The sequence below is a fragment of the Lotus japonicus genome, chromosome 5, assembly GCF_012489685.1.
Source record: "Lotus japonicus ecotype B-129 chromosome 5, LjGifu_v1.2".
Taxonomy (NCBI): Eukaryota; Viridiplantae; Streptophyta; class Magnoliopsida; order Fabales; family Fabaceae; genus Lotus; species Lotus japonicus.
Genome location: NC_080045.1, coordinates 23,448,319 through 23,467,721, shown reverse-complemented (window position 1 = coordinate 23,467,721; position 19,403 = coordinate 23,448,319). Strand labels below are relative to the sequence as shown.

The window sequence follows — 19,403 nt, the reverse complement described above, 5'->3', positions numbered from 1 at the left end:
TTCCGTTAAAAATGAATTAAAAAATAAAGAAAAATTAAAATTGAGAAAAAAATAGTATTTTAATTGAAATCCAGAAATACCAACCTAACATCTCACCTTCATCGTTCTCTTCCCTTTCTCAGCCCCACTCTCTTCTTCTTCTTATTCTTCTTCTTCCCACTCAACCACCACACTACCACCACTCAACCACTGCACCACCACAACCTTCACGCCACCACACTCTGTTCTTCTTCATCACTTCTCAACCCCACCGATCCCAACATTCAAATCAACTACGAAATCCAAATTTCTCCCAGCAAACACTCCCAAAAGAGAATCAAACCCAAAATTCACAAAGATCCCTTCCCCCTTCCATCTCCAAACCAACATTCACAGCAAAACCAGGAACTAAAATGACCAAGACTTCAAACCAGGAACCTCAAACACCAAACCCTAAACCATAGCCACAGGCCCCAAATTCCAGCTCCATGTTCTACTGCCGTGAGAAGCGGCGTCGATTTGGGTTTTGTGGGGGATGGGCGATTCGGGTTGATGATTTCATCAAATAGAGGTGGGGGTGAGGGAAGGAGTGGGTCTCGATGATGGTTCACGGCTTGGCAGAGGCTTCAATGATGGTTCACGGTGTGGGTTTGGTTGATGATACAGGAAGTGGGTCTCTTGCACAGAAACAATGATGGAGAAAGGAAAAAGCTTGGGATGGATGAAGAAAATAGAAGCGGTGGTTGAAAACAAGTGAGGAATGAGGAGGGGAGGAGGAGTGGTGGTTATAGATTGGGGGACTAAAAATGCAACTCACTAAATTATGCAGGAAGGGAGGTGGGTGAGGAAAGGTGAGGGAGCAAGAAGAGGATGTGGTGGAGAAGAGAGAAGGGGAAGAGGGATTTTTGAAGTGGGGGAACATGGATTTGTAGATTTTTTTATAAAAAAAAATGATGGGTTTTGTTTTATGAAGATGAAGATTCTGGGTTTTATAAGATTTAATGATGAAGAAGTTTGAAAAAGATGAAGAACCAATCAATACTTGGGTTTTTGAATTTATTTTATTTTCCAGTAATCTGTTAAGTTTTGGACGGAAGTTGGACGGAAAACCAAAAGTGCAACGACAGGTATAGTTGGAGGATGTGTTTTGCTAATTTTAAAATTTGGGGACGATTTTCGCAGGAAGGCAATAGTTGGGGGACCAAAAGTGCAATTAAGCCTTTAAATAATCATTTCACACAACAAATTAATGGTTAATACAATTTAAACACATATCCTTGAAATCTTAATACCCAACGTATGACAATTAGATACTACTAACATATTATTTTTGCAAAATATATCATACTTTTATATGTTCAAGAGGTTCTATATTGACCCGAAAGATAAGTAAAATAATCTATTAGTGATGAAGAACAAACATGAGAACGCCCCTCATGAAAGGGTAAAGAAATCACTTATCTTAAAAGACACCCGCTTTAGAAAGAGCCTCATTAAAATCTTCCTAGGTAAAACCCAATGGGAAAAACCCTAGAAAAGGAAAAAAAGTACTCAACACCAAAACAAACCCAAAACAAGGCAAGAAGAACAATTAAGCAATACAGAGGGAAAGAAAAGCACAATAAAAAGAGCACAACAGCACCCTATGAATGTTCAAACGTGACTTGTAGATCACAAATATGGTGAAGGAACAATTAGTCTGCAAATGAAGTTGAGCAACTTCCCCGTACTTGAAACAACCCCAAGCACCATTCAATAATAATGAAGCAGAACTGAAAACGCCAAGCTCCATAATTCGCCAATCGCCATGCTAAGTCAGTCCCACAGCAACAAAACCCAAATCAAGATTTTGAAACAACAGTAGCCAAGGAGAGAAACAACAGCACCAGGATTTTGAAACCACTATGCAAGGCGCCACATTAAAATAGAAGGCAAGACAATAGGCCAAGTGAAACCAGCAATCCACAACTATGCAGCAGGAAATAATTAATTCAAGCATAAAAACAAAACACACAAACAACAACTCCATTAGAGGTCTGGGTGTGGTGAACAATATCAACAACTCCAAGGAGCTTCACTGAAGTTGAAGCCCAATACCTACCAAATCAAAAAGACAATATTAGTATAGAGCATTACAATTACAATAGAGAGACGTTGAGAAAGTAAAACCACAAGTAAACTATATTTGTTGATGCCAAGAACAATACCTCATTATTTCATATTGCTGATGAGATACAATTCACTACAATAGAAATTGTAAAGCATAAATATTGCAATTTTTATGATTAAACAGTAAAAATTAATAAGAAAAACTATGGAGAAGGAAAAGCACACACCTTTTTTTCCGTACTCGAAATAATGAGTTAATTCTGACTCATGATCATAAACTTGTACAAGGGGCACATGCTCGATGATTTTCACATCCTCAAATTCAAACGAATTAAACACCTCAAGGCGTTTAAGTTTCTTTAGGTGTTGGAAGCTCGGTACCTCTGTGAAGATGCAATCTAAGCTGAGAGTTTGCAGAGAAGGCAGTGCTCCTTCATCAATACGGAAGATATTTAACTGAGGAAGTTCTGAAAGTTCTAGATGCTTTAGATTCGGGAACCCTTTATCATGAACATGCAAAGTGCTACCGGCATTCGTGTCAAATAAACGGAGAGTCGACAGGTTTTTCAAGTCTTCGATTGATTTGAATGCACCACCAGCTAGCGAGCCCTTCTTCATGACCAACTGACCAAGATTTTTACATCCTGAACTCAACGAATCAAATGTTATCCCACCAAGAACAAGTGTTCCAAGCATAGGTATGTCTGGAAAATGCGAATCAAATATCAATGCATCATCATGACCAGGAATTGTTGCAATATGCAGCTCCTCCAAGTGTTGTTTCAATGCATTTAATAAGGAATATAAAGCTTCTTTATGTTGGTTCATAACCTTCGACAGTCTCAAAACTCTTAATTTCACCAGCTTTTCTAGCTGTTTAAGTTGCTCTAGTGCTCCATCAACACGTAAGGTCACACCCCTTAGAGTTTGTAGTGATGTCAGGCCTCCAATATCCTCGTCTGCAGCAAACTCGCCCGTTTCAACCAGAAGATGCAGAAGCTTTGTAAGCTTTCCGATTCCCTTTGGCAGCACTTTCACTTTTGTGAACCTTAGATCCAAGGTCTCCAGGAATATAAGATTGTCAATGGATTCTGGAAGATTCTTCAATCCTGTATTTTTGAAGCTCAAATACCTCAAATGGATTAGAGTCATCAAATCCTCAGGAGCATCATATTGACATCTTACATCTTCAAAATCAAGTACCTTCAATCGCTTGAATTTCTCAGGGATTGTGCTCAAGAGTTCAGCAAGAGCATTTCCCTCAATGAAAAAAAGCAATGAGCGGATGTTTGGGTCATTAGGACTTGACATGAAATCATTGGAATAAGTTGTTGTTGATAAACGTCGACTTTTCACACTTGAGGTGGTTGACTCATCATCATCATCTACTTCAGAAATAAATTGTTGGCCGAAACCTAAATCCATAGATTTTTTAAGGATCAGGTCACGCAACACGTCATGAACTTGATAACTTTCCCACGTTAAATCACCAACAACTTGCACTACATTTCTACGCCTCAATTCTGTTAAATACTCTTTTGCCACTTTCTCCATTGATTTTCCTCTTTTCTTCTCGATAAACCCCTCAGCTATCCATTGCCTAGTCAATCTTTCTCCTTGAACTTCATAGTCTTCAGGATACATACCAAAATACAATAAGCAAGGTTTGAGATAGGCAGGCAAATTATCATAACTAACCCCCATAATCTTCTGTAGAGCAGTTAAACTTGGATCCTTCTCCAGTTCTGAACTTAGATATTTACTAAAATCGCTCCAAACAAATGGATCTTCCTCTCTGGTAGCTAAAACACCCCCGATGGCTACAATTGCTAATGGTAAACCATTGCATTTTTCAACAATTTCAGAAGATATATCCTCAAGATTTGGGGGACATTCTCCACCCAAATGAGAGAATGCCTTCTTATAAAAAAGCTCTCGAGATTTATTTTCAGTTAAAGGTTGCAGCTCATGCTTTTTAATAATAGAAGATCTCTTGCACTTATTTATAACATCACCATCCGTTGTTGTGATGAACACCCTACTTCCTTTTTTATCATCAATTAAAACATGCTCAAAGTCATCCCAAAAGTTCCTGTTCCAGACATCATCAAAGAACACAACGTACCTCTTATCTCGCAAGCACTCCCGCACTGCAGTTTTCAATGAATCAGTGTTTGGTTCGGCAGCAGTGTTTGGTTGGGCGCCGAATTTCTGCAACAGGTCCCTCAATATTTTCTCCACGGTGTATGACTTAGACACTTTGACCCATGCACGGTCACGCGCAGGCCAAATCACCTTTTCGTCCTTGAACAGTTGCCAGGCAATGGTGGTTTTCCCTTGCCCTGCCGCTCCTGCGATTGAGATGTGTAACGAGTAGAATGACACGTGAGGAGAGTGTTGACACTAATGCTGAGTCATCAAGGAAAGAGGGACTGCATAACAAAACCCCTGAATTGGAGGAATTGGGACGCGGGATGAGAGAGAAGAAACCCAGCTGGAAACTAACGGAATCACATGGAGGCTAATGATTTATAGGAGAGGAGTGGAATGAATTAGGCAGGTAATTGGTTGTATGAACCTCCTTCTCCCTCTGAATGTTCTTCCCCCTTCTGAACTGTTCTTTTTATTCTGTATTTTCTTCTGCTTGTTCTTGAGATTTTTCCTTCGTCTCCATCTCACTGAGACTTGGAATTTGTTATCAACAATTGGAACACGTTTCTTGCTGAATCTACTGTTTTCTCATAATCTTTGTAGTTTAGTGCATTACATTGGTGCTTTCATCTCACCATGGCAGACAACACACGAATGAAGGAGATTTACGCAGAATTGAAGAAGAACGCTGATGCGATTGCTCATGTTAGCGACGATTTTCATCTTCAAATTGAGCGAGTGGAATCGGTGAATCAAGCTCAGATGGCGAAGATCGACGTGATGAAACTATCTAATGAGTCTCAATTCACACAGCTGAATGCGTTAATGACTCAAGTGTTGCAACAGTTGCAATTGATTCCGGTGTCTTCCCATGGTGCTTCGAGCTCAGGCAAAGATCAACAACGTAATTCGTTTCAGGTGAGATCTGTCAAACTTGATTTTCCTCGCTTTGATGGGAAAAATGTGATGGATTGGATTTTCAAGGCTGAACAATTCTTTGATTATTACGGTACTTCAGATGCTGATAGACTAGTGATTGCTTCAGTTCATTTAGATCAGGATGTAGTTCCTTGGTTTCAAATGATTCAAAAAACTGAACCGTTCATCTCTTGGCAAGCTTTTACTCGAGCTCTAGAACTTGATTTTGGACCATCTGCTTTTGATTGTCCTCGTGCTACTCTGTTTAAGCTGGCTCAATCTGCATCTGTGAATGAATATTATATGCAGTTCACTGCATTGGTGAATCGAGTGGATGGGTTAAGTGCGGATGCGATTTTGGATTGTTTTTTGAGTGGATTGAAGGAGGGAATTAAGAGGGATGTGAAAGCACTTGAACCTAGAACATTATCCAAGGCAGTGGCCTTAGCCAAACTGTTTGAGGAGAAATACTCTCCATCGTCCAAACCACAACCCTTTTCGAATTTAGCCAGAAATTTTAGCTCAAATACTTCAGCCTCATCAAAGTTTCAAACAAATGCCCAAAGAACTGATACTACAAAACCTACCTTACCCCCATTATTACCTACACCTCCAATTAAACCATTCAACATTAGGAACCAAAACATAAAAAAAATTTCCCCTGCTGAGATCCAATTGAGAAGGGAAAAGAATTTGTGTTATTTCTGTGATGAGAAATTTTCACCTGCTCACAAGTGTCCCAATCGACAAGTTATGTTGCTCCAACTAGATGAAACAGATGAAGATCCAACTGATGATCAAGAGACTGTGACTGAAGAGGATAGTAAAGAAGATGATACTCACCACTTGTCCTTAAATGCTTTGAGAGGTTCAAATGGTGTGGGAACTATTCGGTTTACTGGCCAAGTAGGGGGCATTCAAGTCAAGGTACTGGTGGATGGTGGTAGTTCTGACAACTTCATTCAGCCTAGAGTAGCTCAAGTGCTGAGGTTACCAGTGGAACCAGTCCCTAAATTTCGTGTTTCAGTGGGGAATGGACAAATTCTGCGTGCTGAAGGGCTCATTCGACAGATTCCTCTACAGGTTCAAGGGCAAGAACTAAAAGTTCCTGTTTACTTGCTACAAATTTCTGGTGCAGATATAATTTTGGGATCCACATGGTTAGCAACATTAGGTCCTCATGTAGCTGACTATGCAGCATTATCATTGAAATTCTTTCAGAATGGTCACTTCATTACTTTACAAGGTGAAGGCAATGAGGAGGTAACTCAGGCTCAGTTCAACCATCTCAGAAGATTGCATCACACCAGGGCAATTGAAGAATGCTTTGCAATACACCTTATTCATCAAGATGTACCTGAGGATACTTTGAAAGACTTACCAACCGATATTGATCCAGAATTAGCCATACTTCTGCACACTTATGCTACAGTTTTTGCTGTCCCTACGACACTACCACCTCAGAGAGTACAGGATCATGCTATTCCATTGCAGCAAGGATCAGGCCCCATTAAGGTTAGGCCTTACCGGTATCCTCACACACAAAAAGAGCAGATTGAAAAGATGGTACAGGAAATGTTGGATCAAGGTATAATTCAGCCTAGTAATAGCCCTTTTTCCTCTCCAATATTACTTGTCAAGAAGAAAGATGGAAGTTGGAGATTTTGCATTGACTATAGAGCATTGAACGCCATCACAGTGAAGGATAGTTTTCCAATGCCAACAGTAGATGAGCTGTTAGATGAGCTATATGGAGCACAATACTTTTCAAAGTTGGATTTGAGATCCGGATACCATCAAATTTTGGTGCAGCCTGAAGATAGAGCCAAAACTGCCTTTAGAACACATCATGGACATTATGAATGGCTGGTGATGCCATTTGGTCTTACAAATGCACCAGCTACATTTCAGTGTTTGTTGAACAAGGTGTTCCAATTTGCTCTCAGGAAATTTGTCCTTGTTTTTTTTGATGACATATTGATTTATAGTGATTCTTGGCTGGATCACCTCAAACACTTGGAATTGGTGCTGCAGACATTGAAACATCACCAATTGTACGCTAGATTATCCAAGTGTTCATTTGGGGCTACATAGGTAGATTATTTGGGGCACACGGTATCGGGTAAGGGAGTCTCCATGGAAGCTACTAAGATAAAAGCTGTGCTAGATTGGCCTACCCCAACTACTGTGAAGCAGTTAAGAGGATTTCTTGGTCTGACAGGGTATTACCGAAGATTTATTAAATCCTATGCACATATTGCTGGCCCACTAACTGACCTTCTGAAGAAAGACAGTTTTCTATGGAATGATGATACACAAACAGCGTTTGTGAACCTCAAAAAAGCAATCACTGAAGCTCCAGTTTTGTCCTTACCCGATTTTTCCCAACCATTTATTTTAGAAACTGATGCATCAGGTATTGGTGTGGGAGCAGTATTGGGACAGAATGGTCACCCCATTGCTTATTTTTCTAAGAAGCTAGCCCCTAGAATGCAGAAGCAGTCAGCATATACAAGAGAATTGTTAGCTATCACAGAAGCTCTAGCCAAATTCAGACATTATTTGCTAGGAAACAAGTTCATTATCAGAACTGATCAGCGAAGCTTGAAAAGTTTGATGGATCAGTCATTACAAACCCCTGAACAACAGGCCTGGTTACACAAGTTTGATATGTAAATAAGTAACACAAGAAAGGGGGGGTTTGAATTGTGTTCTTAAAAATTACTTGTTAAAACTTTAGTTTATGAAAAGAAGATAAGTTCTTAAGAAAATTGTTCTGGTGACTTTTCAAAAACTGTTTAGTGCAGCGGAAGTAAGTAAATAAAGCAGAACGATCAGCACACAGGAATTTATACTGGTTCACCCTAAACGATTGGGCTACGTCCAGTACTTGGCCACCACCAAGATTTTCACTAGCAAGTATCAAGGACTTCTCCAATACAAGTATTAGACAGGACTTCTCCAAGTATTATCACGGACTTCTCCAAGTATTGTACAGGACTCCTCCTAGTATTATCACGGACTTCTCCAAGTATTGTACAGGACTCCTCCTACAATCAACAAGATTGTTTGGCTCTACAAGAAATCTCTTCTCAAAAGAGTTGGTGTAGACAATTTATGGCACTGGAACTCTCAAGTGTTTTGGGTTCTGAAAAGACGTTGGAACACACAGGAGTTCAGAATCTAAGAGAGAAGTAAGAGAAGAGGTTTGACTCTTTTAAGGTTTGGTATTCTCTCTTGATTTAGCAGAGGTATGAGATCGGATTTGACTCTTAGGAAATCTGCTGTGAGCTTTTAATGCTTTGAAGAATGTTTTGATTAACTGCTCTGAGTTCTTTCTTTTCTTGCAATAAATTTTTCTCTTCTGCTCTTCAATCTTCAGAAATGTCCTTTATATATGATCTTGCTAGTTGTGTAGCCGTTGAGACACAAAATCTGGCCGTTGTTTGTAGCCGTTGTGAGTGTCATCTAACCATTGATTCAAATCTCCGGTTGGTAGCTTCATTAAATGCATGCTGCTGTTCAAAGCTATCCTTTAGCCAAAAAGGTGTACTTTGTCAGCTAGTAGGTGGTGATAGCTTTGGGCTACTTTGCAGAAGAGAGACATTTTGGAAAATTGATGTTGACGTGTTGTCCTTTTTCCTCTTCATTGGTCATCGAGACTTCTCTCTTCAAAGGTAAATCAGTTTGCACGTGACCAGATTAGTTTCCTTCTGACTAAAGCATGGGGCAAATAGTTGAGATACAATTTTGACTTTCCCGCTCAAAGACTTCTTCTGAAATTCTGAGGTATGACGTGGCATAGAACGATACAGAATAAGTGTCTTCCCTGTTTACTGGACGATGCGATCATTTCTTGTGTAAACTTCTTTTTCCTTATAAGGCTTAGGCATATTCGTTGAAGCATGCGACCTTATAATATATATTTCCTGAAAAATGTCATTAACATCTGGAATTAGATTTTAGTATAGAAAGGTATTTATAAAAATTGTTAGGATCAAAATAGGATTGAAACACGTTGTAACACGTTTGAACTTAACAAAGTTCTTGGGATACGATTTCAAGATTGAATACAAGCCGGGAAAAGATAATCAAGCAGCTGATGCTTTGTCCAGGATGTTCTCACTTGCTTGGTCAGAGCCACACTCATTATTTTTGGATGAATTGAGGGATCGATTGGCTACTGATCCTCGTTTGAAACAATTGCTAGAGACTCACAAGCAGAATGAGGATGCAAGTAACTATACCGTTAAGGAAGGCTTGCTGTTCTGGAAGGGTAGACTCACAATACCCTATGAGGACGAAATTATACAGAAGATACTTCAAGAGTATCATAGTTCCCCAATTGGAGGTCATGCTGGTGTCACTAGAACATTAGCAAGACTCAAGGCTCAATTCTATTGGCCCAGAATGCAGGAAGATGTCAAGGCTTATATACAGAAATGTTTGATTTGCCAACAAGCCAAGTCAAACAATACCCTTCCAGCAGGATTACTCCAACCACTACCTATCCCGCAACAAGTTTGGGAAGATGTGGCTATGGATTTCATCACAGGTTTACCAAATTCTTTTGGATGGACTGTAATCATGGTAGTGATTGACAGGCTCACAAAATATGCTCATTTTGTGCCTCTGAAAGCTGATTACAGCAGTAAAGTGGTAGCTGAAGCATTTATGAACAACATAGTGAAGTTACATGGGCTACCAAAATCAATAGTGTCTGACAGAGATAAAGTCTTTACTAGTTCTTTCTGGCAGCATCTATTCAAGCTACAAGGGACTACATTGGCCATGTCTTCAGCATATCATCCACAGTCAGATGGTCAATCTGAAATCCTGAATAAATGCTTGGAAATGTATCTTCGATGCTTCACTTATGAGCACCCTAAAGGTTGGGTCAAGGCACTGCCTTGGGCAGAGTTTTGGTACAACACTGCCTATCATCTGAGCCTAGGCATGACGCCATTCAAAGCATTGTATGGCAGGGATCCACCGGTTTTAACTAGACAATCTTGTTCAATTTTGGACCCTACTGAAGTAAGGGAACAACTTACTAACCGAGATGCTCTGTTAACACAATTAAAGTTGAACTTGTCAAGGGCTCAACAGGTCATGAAGAGACAAGCTGACAAAAAGCGGTTGGACATTTCATTCCAAGTTGGTGATGAGGTGTTAGTGAAGCTACAGCCCTATAGACAACATTCTGCTGCTCTGAGGAAGAATCAGAAACTATCAATGAGGTACTTTGGACCATTTAGAGTGTTAGCCAAGATTGGTAAGGTTGCTTACAAGCTGGAATTACCCTCCACTGCAAGGATTCATCCAATCTTTCATGTGTCTCAGCTTAAGCCATTTGCGGGGACCACACAAGAACCTTATATGCCATTACCTCTAACAGTCAATGAAATGGGACCTGTTCTGCAGCCTGTAAAGATATTGGCAACTCGCTCTGTTCTTAGGGGACACCATCAGATTGAGCAAATCTTGGTCCAATGGGAGAATGGCCTACATGAGGATGCTACTTGGGAAGATATTGAGGATATCAAGGCAAGTTACCCTGCTTTCAACCTTGAGGACAAGGTTGTTTTTAAAGGGGAAGGCAATGTAACGAGTAGAATGACACGTGAGGAGAGTGTTGACACTAATGCTGAGTCATCAAGGAAAGAGGGACTGCATAACAAAACCCCTGAATTGGAGGAATTGGGACGCGGGATGAGAGAGAAGAAACCCAGCTGGAAACTAACGGAATCACATGGAGGCTAATGATTTATAGGAGAGGAGTGGAATGAATTAGGCAGGTAATTGGTTGTATGAACCTCCTTCTCCCTCTGAATGTTCTTCCCCCTTCTGAACTGTTCTTTTTATTCTGTATTTTCTTCTGCTTGTTCTTGAGATTTTTCCTTCGTCTCCATCTCACTGAGACTTGGAATTTGTTATCAACAATTGGAACACGTTTCTTGCTGAATCTACTGTTTTCTCATAATCTCTGTAGTTTGGTGCATTACAAGATGACAGTGCGATTATCACTTCCGTTCACCCACCAATCAATTAATTTTTCTTTTGGGTATTCAAACCCCACAACATCAGCTTCGTCCATGAGAAGAGCATCTTCTTTGAGCCGCCGCACCTCCTTTTTTTGGAGCCGCCACACCTCATCTTGTTGTGATGAAGAAGATGAGACTTGTAAGTAACTTCTCAACTTCTGCTGGCATTGCAAGTACTTGAACTTACACGCTAGCTGAATGCGAAGGAACATTAACTTGATGAAGCCAGTAGGCTTCCCTTGCTCACAGATCATCCATTCATCGATGGCGTCTTCTAAGACAATAGCTTCATCCACCAGCTGCTTCACCCTTAAATTGTCTTCTTCAGTTGCAAAAAGTCTATCTGCTTCATAAATGGAGGTTTGAGTCTTCTTCAGTTCATCTTTCATAAATGCTCCAACGTCCCATATCTGTTTGACTAAATACACCATAAAAGCCAGTATTGGAAAAATTGTTACATAAATGAAGACCTCTGCCTCATCAATTTTGTTTTTCAATTGGGTAATATGGTTCATCATTTGGGTAATATCGTTCAACCTTTGGGTAATACAGTCCGTCATTTGGGTAATATAGTTCACCATCTTTGGTTAAACTTGAGAGGGAGGGCTGCTTAATTTATGTTCTTCCTTCTAAATTTGAGATCTATATATAGCGTCAAGTCCATGGTTCCCTGGGTCATTGTTTAATGTTTACCGACGCAACTAACTTGGGATTTAATTTCATTTAATTATTCTAATCTCTTGGTCATTGTTTAATGTTTTATGTCCTTCGCACTTAAATCATACTTTTCACTGTTCACCAATAAATAATGGGTAAATGGTCACTTTGGTCCTTCAAAGTGTCCACCGACTTCATATTCGTCCCTGAATGAATTTTATCCATCCCGCGGTCCCCCAAAGTGGCTAATGCCAGTCAAATTGGTCCTTCTGTTAAAAAAAGTATAACGGACGTTAACAATTTCCGTTTTTATATTTTTTTTACCTAGGTGGAAATCATTAGTTTAAATTAAAAAAAACAAATTAACTAAAAAATTGATTAATTAAAAAAACTCAATTACAAATCAAAAACACAAAATCTCTCCTTCTTCTCATTTTCTTCATCATCTCCTTCTTCTTGAACATCTGGTCCCAATCTCTGAGGCAAAACAACAAACACTATCTCTTCAACAACATATTCATCCATGGTAACACTTTCACAACATGATTTGTTTGTTTAACAAAATAAAAACCCAGGAACGGAATGATTATGATGGATGAGAAAAAGCTTCGAACTCAACTTGACCCAATGAAACCACCCTGCAACTCAAAACAAATTACACAAGATTAGAGCAAAGTTTGCAACTTTCTGAAGTGAGCATTCAAAAAACGAAAATGGGTATCATATTTGAGAAATTACTCTGTTTTCCTCTCCTTTGTTGCGATTTGCTCCTCCTCTTGTGCTTCCTACTGAAACTGTGAACTAGATCTGCTCACGTTACCAGATCTGCTTTCTCTTTCTCGCATCTTCTCTATCGTCCTCACTTGATCCAGAGCAACCATTCCCACTTCCCCTGTCATTGAACCGCCAAACAACAACCAACCTCACCTTCCATGAACCATCAATCACCACCATCGCTTCTTCCTCAGGAGAAATTGATCCCTGGCACAAAGCCTCAACCAAACCCTTCACCCAATCACAACCTTCCCCTTCATAAAACCACTTCAACCCATAATCTCTGCCACAAACCTGAAGCCACCCAGCAAGCACTACCTTCAAACCAACAACCAAAAAACAACACCAACTCAAAACCTCCAACAACTGAAATCCTCCGCCACCGCAACCTAGCCATACCCAAAAACCCAGACCGAACCCAGGTCCACCTCCACCCCCAACTCCCCACAGAAATCCCCCTCCATTCCCTTCACCCAGATCGAGTCATCATCCCCTTCACCCACTCTGACCTAGGTTCGTGTGCACAGTAAAAGATTTTATTGGATTGGAAATCTGGATTGAAGCTTCAAACCAAAAAAGGGAAAGATTGAAGCTTTTATGTGGGTTTGTAAATCTAGATTCAAATCCGTGGGTTTGAAAGTCTCATCAGGATGGCGAGAACTGCATTTCGGTGGGGGTGGAGAATGGGGTTTGTGGTGGGGTTTGATTATGATGGAAGGATTGGTGAAGATGATGAAGAAGATGAGAAAAAGAAGACAGAGAATGATGTTGGTGATTCTCATCAAGTTTAGTTTTTTTTTTTTCTGTTTTAATTAATTAGATATTTAGTTCATTTGTTATTTTAATTTAATTTAATGATTTTTCAGCTTTAAAAAAAAGGAAATTGTTAACGTCCGTCATACTTTTTTTTAACGGAAAGACTAAAGTGACGGACGTTTAACACTTTGGGGGACCGCATGATGGATAAAATTCTTTCAGAGATGAATGTGAAGTCGGTGGACACTTTTGAGGACCAATGTGACCATTTACCCAATAAATAATATCCACGCTTTGTCTAGTTGGCTTTCTTTCATCATGCATGATAAGTTATTTTAAATATGATTTGTTTTCAGTAATGATATATACACACCTCATATTTTATACACTTTATTTCCACCTATTTTTATTTCTATCTCTCTCCTCTTACAGGGGCGGACCTACGTAGGAGTGAGGGGGTTCAGTTGAACCCCCTGAAAAAAAGAAAATTCTACTTACCCCCTGTATTGATTTTTTTTTGAACCCCCTGAAAAATTTTATTTGCACCTATGACCCCACTTACACCTCTCTCTCTCTCTCACACACACTCACAGACAGACTCACGCTCCTCTCACCCAGTCTTTCTCTCGAAATTCACAGTCTCATTAGGTCTGGCCGCACTGAAGCAGTCGAGCACGGCGCACCGCCGGCCACCAACCCACCACCACGCCACGCCACACCACCACCACCGCGCGCCTCTCAAACTCTATATCTCACGAGAGGGTAACTCTTAGTGCTCTGAGTTGCCAGCGTTGGGAATCTGCACTCAAAGGAGTCAAGGTTTCTTTCTTTCTTATTTATTTTGGTATGAATGTGAATATGTGATGGTCAGATGGTGGATGTGGAGTTTAATTGAGTTGGTTTTGAATTTTGATGTTTTGTAGAGAAATGGGTTTACATATGTGTTTTTGTGCAATGCTAGTTTGAATGGTTTAGAAATTAGATTGATAGAAATAGAATGATAGTGTTCAGATTGATTGGGATTTAGAGGCACCAATTGAGTGGCGAGCAACTTTTGGCAGTTTTGGGTAAGAAAGTGAGGGAGAGGGAGGGGGTTCTAGAGAGATTGGGGAAAGGAATAAGATGATGATGGTGTGTTAGAGGGGGGACGGCTCCAGAGAGGGGGAGGGCTAGAGGGGGAAGGGAACACCAAATCTAGTCTTATTCTGGAGTTCCCAGTTCAGGCACAAGGTAAATTTGAGCTATTGCAGAAATGCAAAGTTTGATGTTGTGAAATTTGAGCTGTTACAGAACTGCAAAATTGGTGCTATAATGGGATTGTGGACTGAGGTGATTAATTCATACTTTAGCAAGGTCATCAATAATTCAATATATATTTGTTCTCTCTCACTTCCTGGGCTATTGTTAAGAAAATTGAAATGCTTTGTTACTGTTGGCGTGTGCTTCTTTCTCCCTGGGGCCCGTGAGTTTGTATTCATGTTTTTATCTTCTCTAAGATGTTGCAGCAACTATCTTGGTGCAGTTTCTCCACTACATCTTTGCTGGTTTCTTGTCAATTTCTATGCTATGCTGGCTTGCTCGCCTTATTGGAGATTGACTAGGTGTTGCTCTTTTCTTTTCTAGTTAGTTGTTGTACTAGATAGATTGGTTCTAGCTTTCTAGTCTTTTTGTTCTTGTTCTGTTTTTTTCTGTTTTTGCTTTGTATCTTCCTTTGTTGTTTAACTCACTTGAGAGAGTATGTTCTCAAGATCACTTCCTTTCTAAAATATTTTCATTTTCAAAAAAAAAACAATGTCTAGAATTATGGAACATCTTATCTGCTATACAAATTTTCACAATTATTGTTTTTCTTAACTTCAATGATTTCTTTTGTCGTCTTCTCTGTATACATGGGGTAATCTTCATGCTGTTAGACTTGTGTCTCATCTAATGAATCTGGGGATTGAGATTTGGGTTTCTTCATAATTCTATTATATCCATATCCAAGAGAACCTCCACTTGATTCAAATAGCTCCGAGTTCTTTTTAAAATTAAACGTGAGAGTGATTTTTCAAGTGATTTTTTGGTTAGTGTTTTTGTGCAATGTCCCAAATGTTTTTAAGTTGTTTTTAATTATATTTTTATCGATGTGCTCATTTGAAAATTTTGAACCCCCTGACCCCGGGGTCCTGGATCCGCCACTGTCCTCTTATCATCTATCACATCTTATCTCTTACTTTTTCTTTTCTTCCTATCTCTCTCCTCCTCCACCTCCTTCCACCTCATCTTTGAGGTGTGAAGGAACAATTCCTTAAAATAGAATTAAAAACAAAAACTTAAAACAGTATATAGAAACAAAACCTTATGAAAGTAGTTTATTTAAGATTTATTTAAAATATAAAGAAATAAGTACAATGAATGACCCCTAAACCATAAGCTTAATACTCAAAAAAATTAGAATGACCCTTAGACCCAAATCTTCATCATCTTTAAGTCCAATCCTTCTCTTCTTCAGGTCTCTCATGACTCTGTCGATCCGGGAGTTGGTGGTTGATGGGGTGGTATGTTCGCTCATATTTATAGGACTCACCTTTTACCAAATCCCATTATATTTAGCGTTTTTGCGTATTCCAAATAAGGAAGGATTGTCACCCCTTCATTAACTACTTAGGCATTTTGAATCTGAATAGCCAAATTCGGAATGCGCAAAGAATCTAAGGTTGGGGATAATATCCATAGAACCCCCACCATTGTTAACCAAGCAAGAAGAATGCAAAAGAAGGAGAAAACATGCAGGGAGAGGAGGAGCATTTCAATTACAAAGAAAATGAATGAAGATTTGTGTGAGAAGAAGGAGAAATGGACCACTATTTATAGAAGCTAAAATTACATAGGAAATAATTAACAACCAAATTGAACGTTTAACATGTGTTTTAATTGGAATTTGGGAGTTTATGGTCGGTTCATAAGTTACTTTTAAAGTTGTCAGTGCGTTACTAACGCACTTTCAAATTGCGTCTGCTTCGTACTTAGAAAGTGTGTGTGTTGCACTTATAAAGTGGGTGTGCTTCACACTTTGAAACTGCGTCAGAGTCGCCCTTTGAATCTGCGAGCAAAATATCGACATGGGTGTTTTCGGGTTTCACGAGAAAGTGACAGTAGGAACAAATGTGAGGGGGGGGGGGTCTGAATAACAATTCTCAAATACTTTTTGTCTAGATTGTCTTGACCATCAAAAGTATTTTGCGGTTCTTTGAGCTCCTTTCTGGATTAAAGGTGAACTTCTTCAAAAGCAAGCTAGGAGGAGTATCCATATATAGGTAGAGGTGAACTTTCCAATTTCTCCCGGGTGCTGAATTGTTCAACTATGGAGGTTCCCTTTACCTACTTGGGGATCCCAGTAGGTGCAAACCCAAGGAGGAAAGCTACTTGGGAACCGATCATCAATCGCTTAAGGAAGAAATTATCTATTTGGAGGTCCAAATCCTTATCTTTTGGGGGTAAAATTTGTCTATTAAAAAGCGTTCTCTCCTCAATTCCACTCTTTTTCATGTCCTTCTTCAAAATGCCAAAGAGTGTGGTTGTTATATGCAAAATGTAACATCCTGACTTGATGACTGGCCTCACGGTAACAACACGAGTCTTTTCAACGTGCTTTGTCCTCACTCGTGCACTTCCCGGGAAAACTTCCCAGGAGGTCACTCATCACAATATTGCTCCAAGGCTAGCACACTTAACCATGAAGTTCTTATGAGTTGGGCTCCCGAAAAGAAGTTGCAACTTGTTTTCGGGAGCCCAACTGATAAGAACTCCATGGTTAAGTGTGCTTGCCTTGGAGTAATATCGTGATGGGTGACCTCCTGGGAAGTTTTCCCGGGAAGTGCGCGAGTGAGGACAAAGCGCACTGAAAAGACTCGTGTTATTACCGTGAGGCCAGTCGTCAAGTCAGGATGTTACAATTGGTATCAGAGCCGATCTCTCCCAGTACGGTGTGGTTCGGGGACGAACCAAGCGAAAGTTGGTGGGCCTGTGACGCCCGGGGCCAAGGAGGGCGGGGAGTGATCGCCGGTGCAGTGAGGCACGGACAAGGAGCGGCTCCTGGCAGGCTTCTAGGCGGAGGGGCATGTAACACCCCGATTTCGGTGGCGTCACTTTAGTAACCAAAATAAACTTAATGCGGAAAAACGTGAATATTTTTTTTTCGATAATAACTAAGACAAGACTGAATTAAATAAAACCCAACAATAACAATAATCAGAACTAATATACAATATATAGACAGCCCCCGCTGTAGTAGTAACCTCGTCACGAGTAAACCTCCAGTGACGGAAAGAAAAGTGCGACGCCCGTAGGCAACATATACAGACCAAATGAAAAGGGTGAAGTGCCCGCAACACCATCCCTCAAAACTGAGAATCAGCTGACCCAATGGCCTGAAAATAAGACCTCCTAAGTCCAACCAACTCTCTGTGATTCCCGTAAGGAAACCACACAAAAAGCTATAGGCGGATCTACCCTGTCCCCTAAGTAACAAATGAAGCAAGACTGTCAGAGCTAAAACTCTACTCCTACACTAATCCTAACTCGAGGAGCTCATACCAACACTCGAAACTATGTGCTAGCATGATCGTCGTCTGAATCAGAATCCAGAACGACCAAGTCTACCAACCCTATCCGTCCTCCCCTCGCAATCGCAGTGCGCTCCGACGCTGGACTCACGGGCTTAGGGCCCGAACCCTGATCATCGATGATCGCAACGGAGGGTGCACTAGACCCTGCCGAAGGCACTCCCACTGGAATCTCCTCTGAGGGATCCTCCTCCTCTGAAGATGACGGTGGCGGCGGTGCTCCTCCGAATCCTGGTCCGCAGTGAACGCCCGGTGGCAAGTTGAAGCTGATAGAGCATCGCCTCAACACTCCTGACCTCAAGAGTCCTCCACTGTCCACGTGATCCTCCATGATACGCCCCGAATACATCGCTCGGTGGCTCGCGGGGTCAACCACCCACGACCCGGGGTCGTCCTGATCGATCATCTCATACCTAATCCCCCCCGAAGGGTGGACCATGGTGTACCAGTCCGCAATATTCATCTGACAAAAGGCGTTGTCCGCCAAAACACACACAGAAGACGCGAGGGTCAACTCTAAAGAACTATGTAGATAATAAACCCAATAGGTACAAATAATAGATAGCCACTTAGGCTTATAACTAGAGATATCATTCCTAGGGTTGCATGTTCCACAAAATCATAACGACAATAATAACAATTAGCATGTTCCAAGTAAGTTTATCAAATAGCAACCACACTCATCAACTAAGTCAGTATGCATGTTGCGTGATATGTATGCAGGTTAACCCAGTCAACCAATATGCAATCCGGAAACGGATGGACATCATCGGATCAGCCCTTCACCAGCCACGGTGGTGCCATTTCGGCCCGTGATGTCTCTTACTCCCACTGGGTAGTCAGATCAGCAGTAAACCCGTAGGTCTGCCATTTCGGTCTGCTACAAGAGACGTCTACAAACGCTCTTTCACGGCATTCCGGGTCTTATGACCATTTTGGAAACCGACGAGGTCCAGAGTACGTCCTGTGTTAATACCTCATTAATGTTGCATGTATGCAAAATGATTAGTCAAACAACGTCTCCGACCTCACTCGACACGTCGCCACGTGTTCTAGGGAAGTTAAAGTCTCTAAAAGCTTACCCTAAGGTAAAGTCGATTTTGCGACCAAAAGACACACTTCATAACGACACATAGCTGCTCCAACAGCACCACAACACACGCTGCTCCAACAGCACAATAACACACGCTGCTCCAACAGCACAACAATAAACGCTGCTCCAACAGCACAACATCAAACGCTGCTCCAACAGCACAATGACAACATACTCAACACTTGGATCCGACGACACTCCTCGTTTTCCCAAAATTGAGATTTCACTTCCAATGCCTTCCTTCGAGGTTGTTATCATTACTTAAAGATTTAGAGGTTATTTAAGGTCTTATGAGTTTTCTTTATAAAATAGATT

The 19,403-nt window shown here is 40.7% G+C and overlaps 2 protein-coding genes across 2 annotated transcripts; one reads left to right on the top strand and one right to left on the bottom strand.

The window, feature by feature from the left end:
* Window positions 1-1,401: 1,401 nt before the first annotated feature.
* LOC130719330 (disease resistance protein RPM1-like) lies at window positions 1,402-4,944 on the bottom strand. The gene is made up of 3 exons (XM_057569952.1): window positions 4,875-4,944; window positions 2,316-4,439; window positions 1,402-2,076 (listed from the first exon to the last, which is right to left on the bottom strand). Exons 1-3 carry the CDS (start codon window positions 4,942-4,944, stop codon window positions 2,054-2,056), a joined length of 2,217 nt encoding a protein of 738 aa, XP_057425935.1. The 3' UTR covers window positions 1,402-2,053.
* A 57-nt stretch (window positions 4,945-5,001) lies between these two features.
* Window positions 5,002-7,251, top strand: LOC130719329 (uncharacterized). Its single transcript, XM_057569951.1, has one exon. The coding sequence runs from the start codon at window positions 5,002-5,004 to the stop codon at window positions 7,249-7,251; it is 2,250 nt and encodes a 749-aa protein (XP_057425934.1).
* Window positions 7,252-19,403: the final 12,152 nt, after the last annotated feature.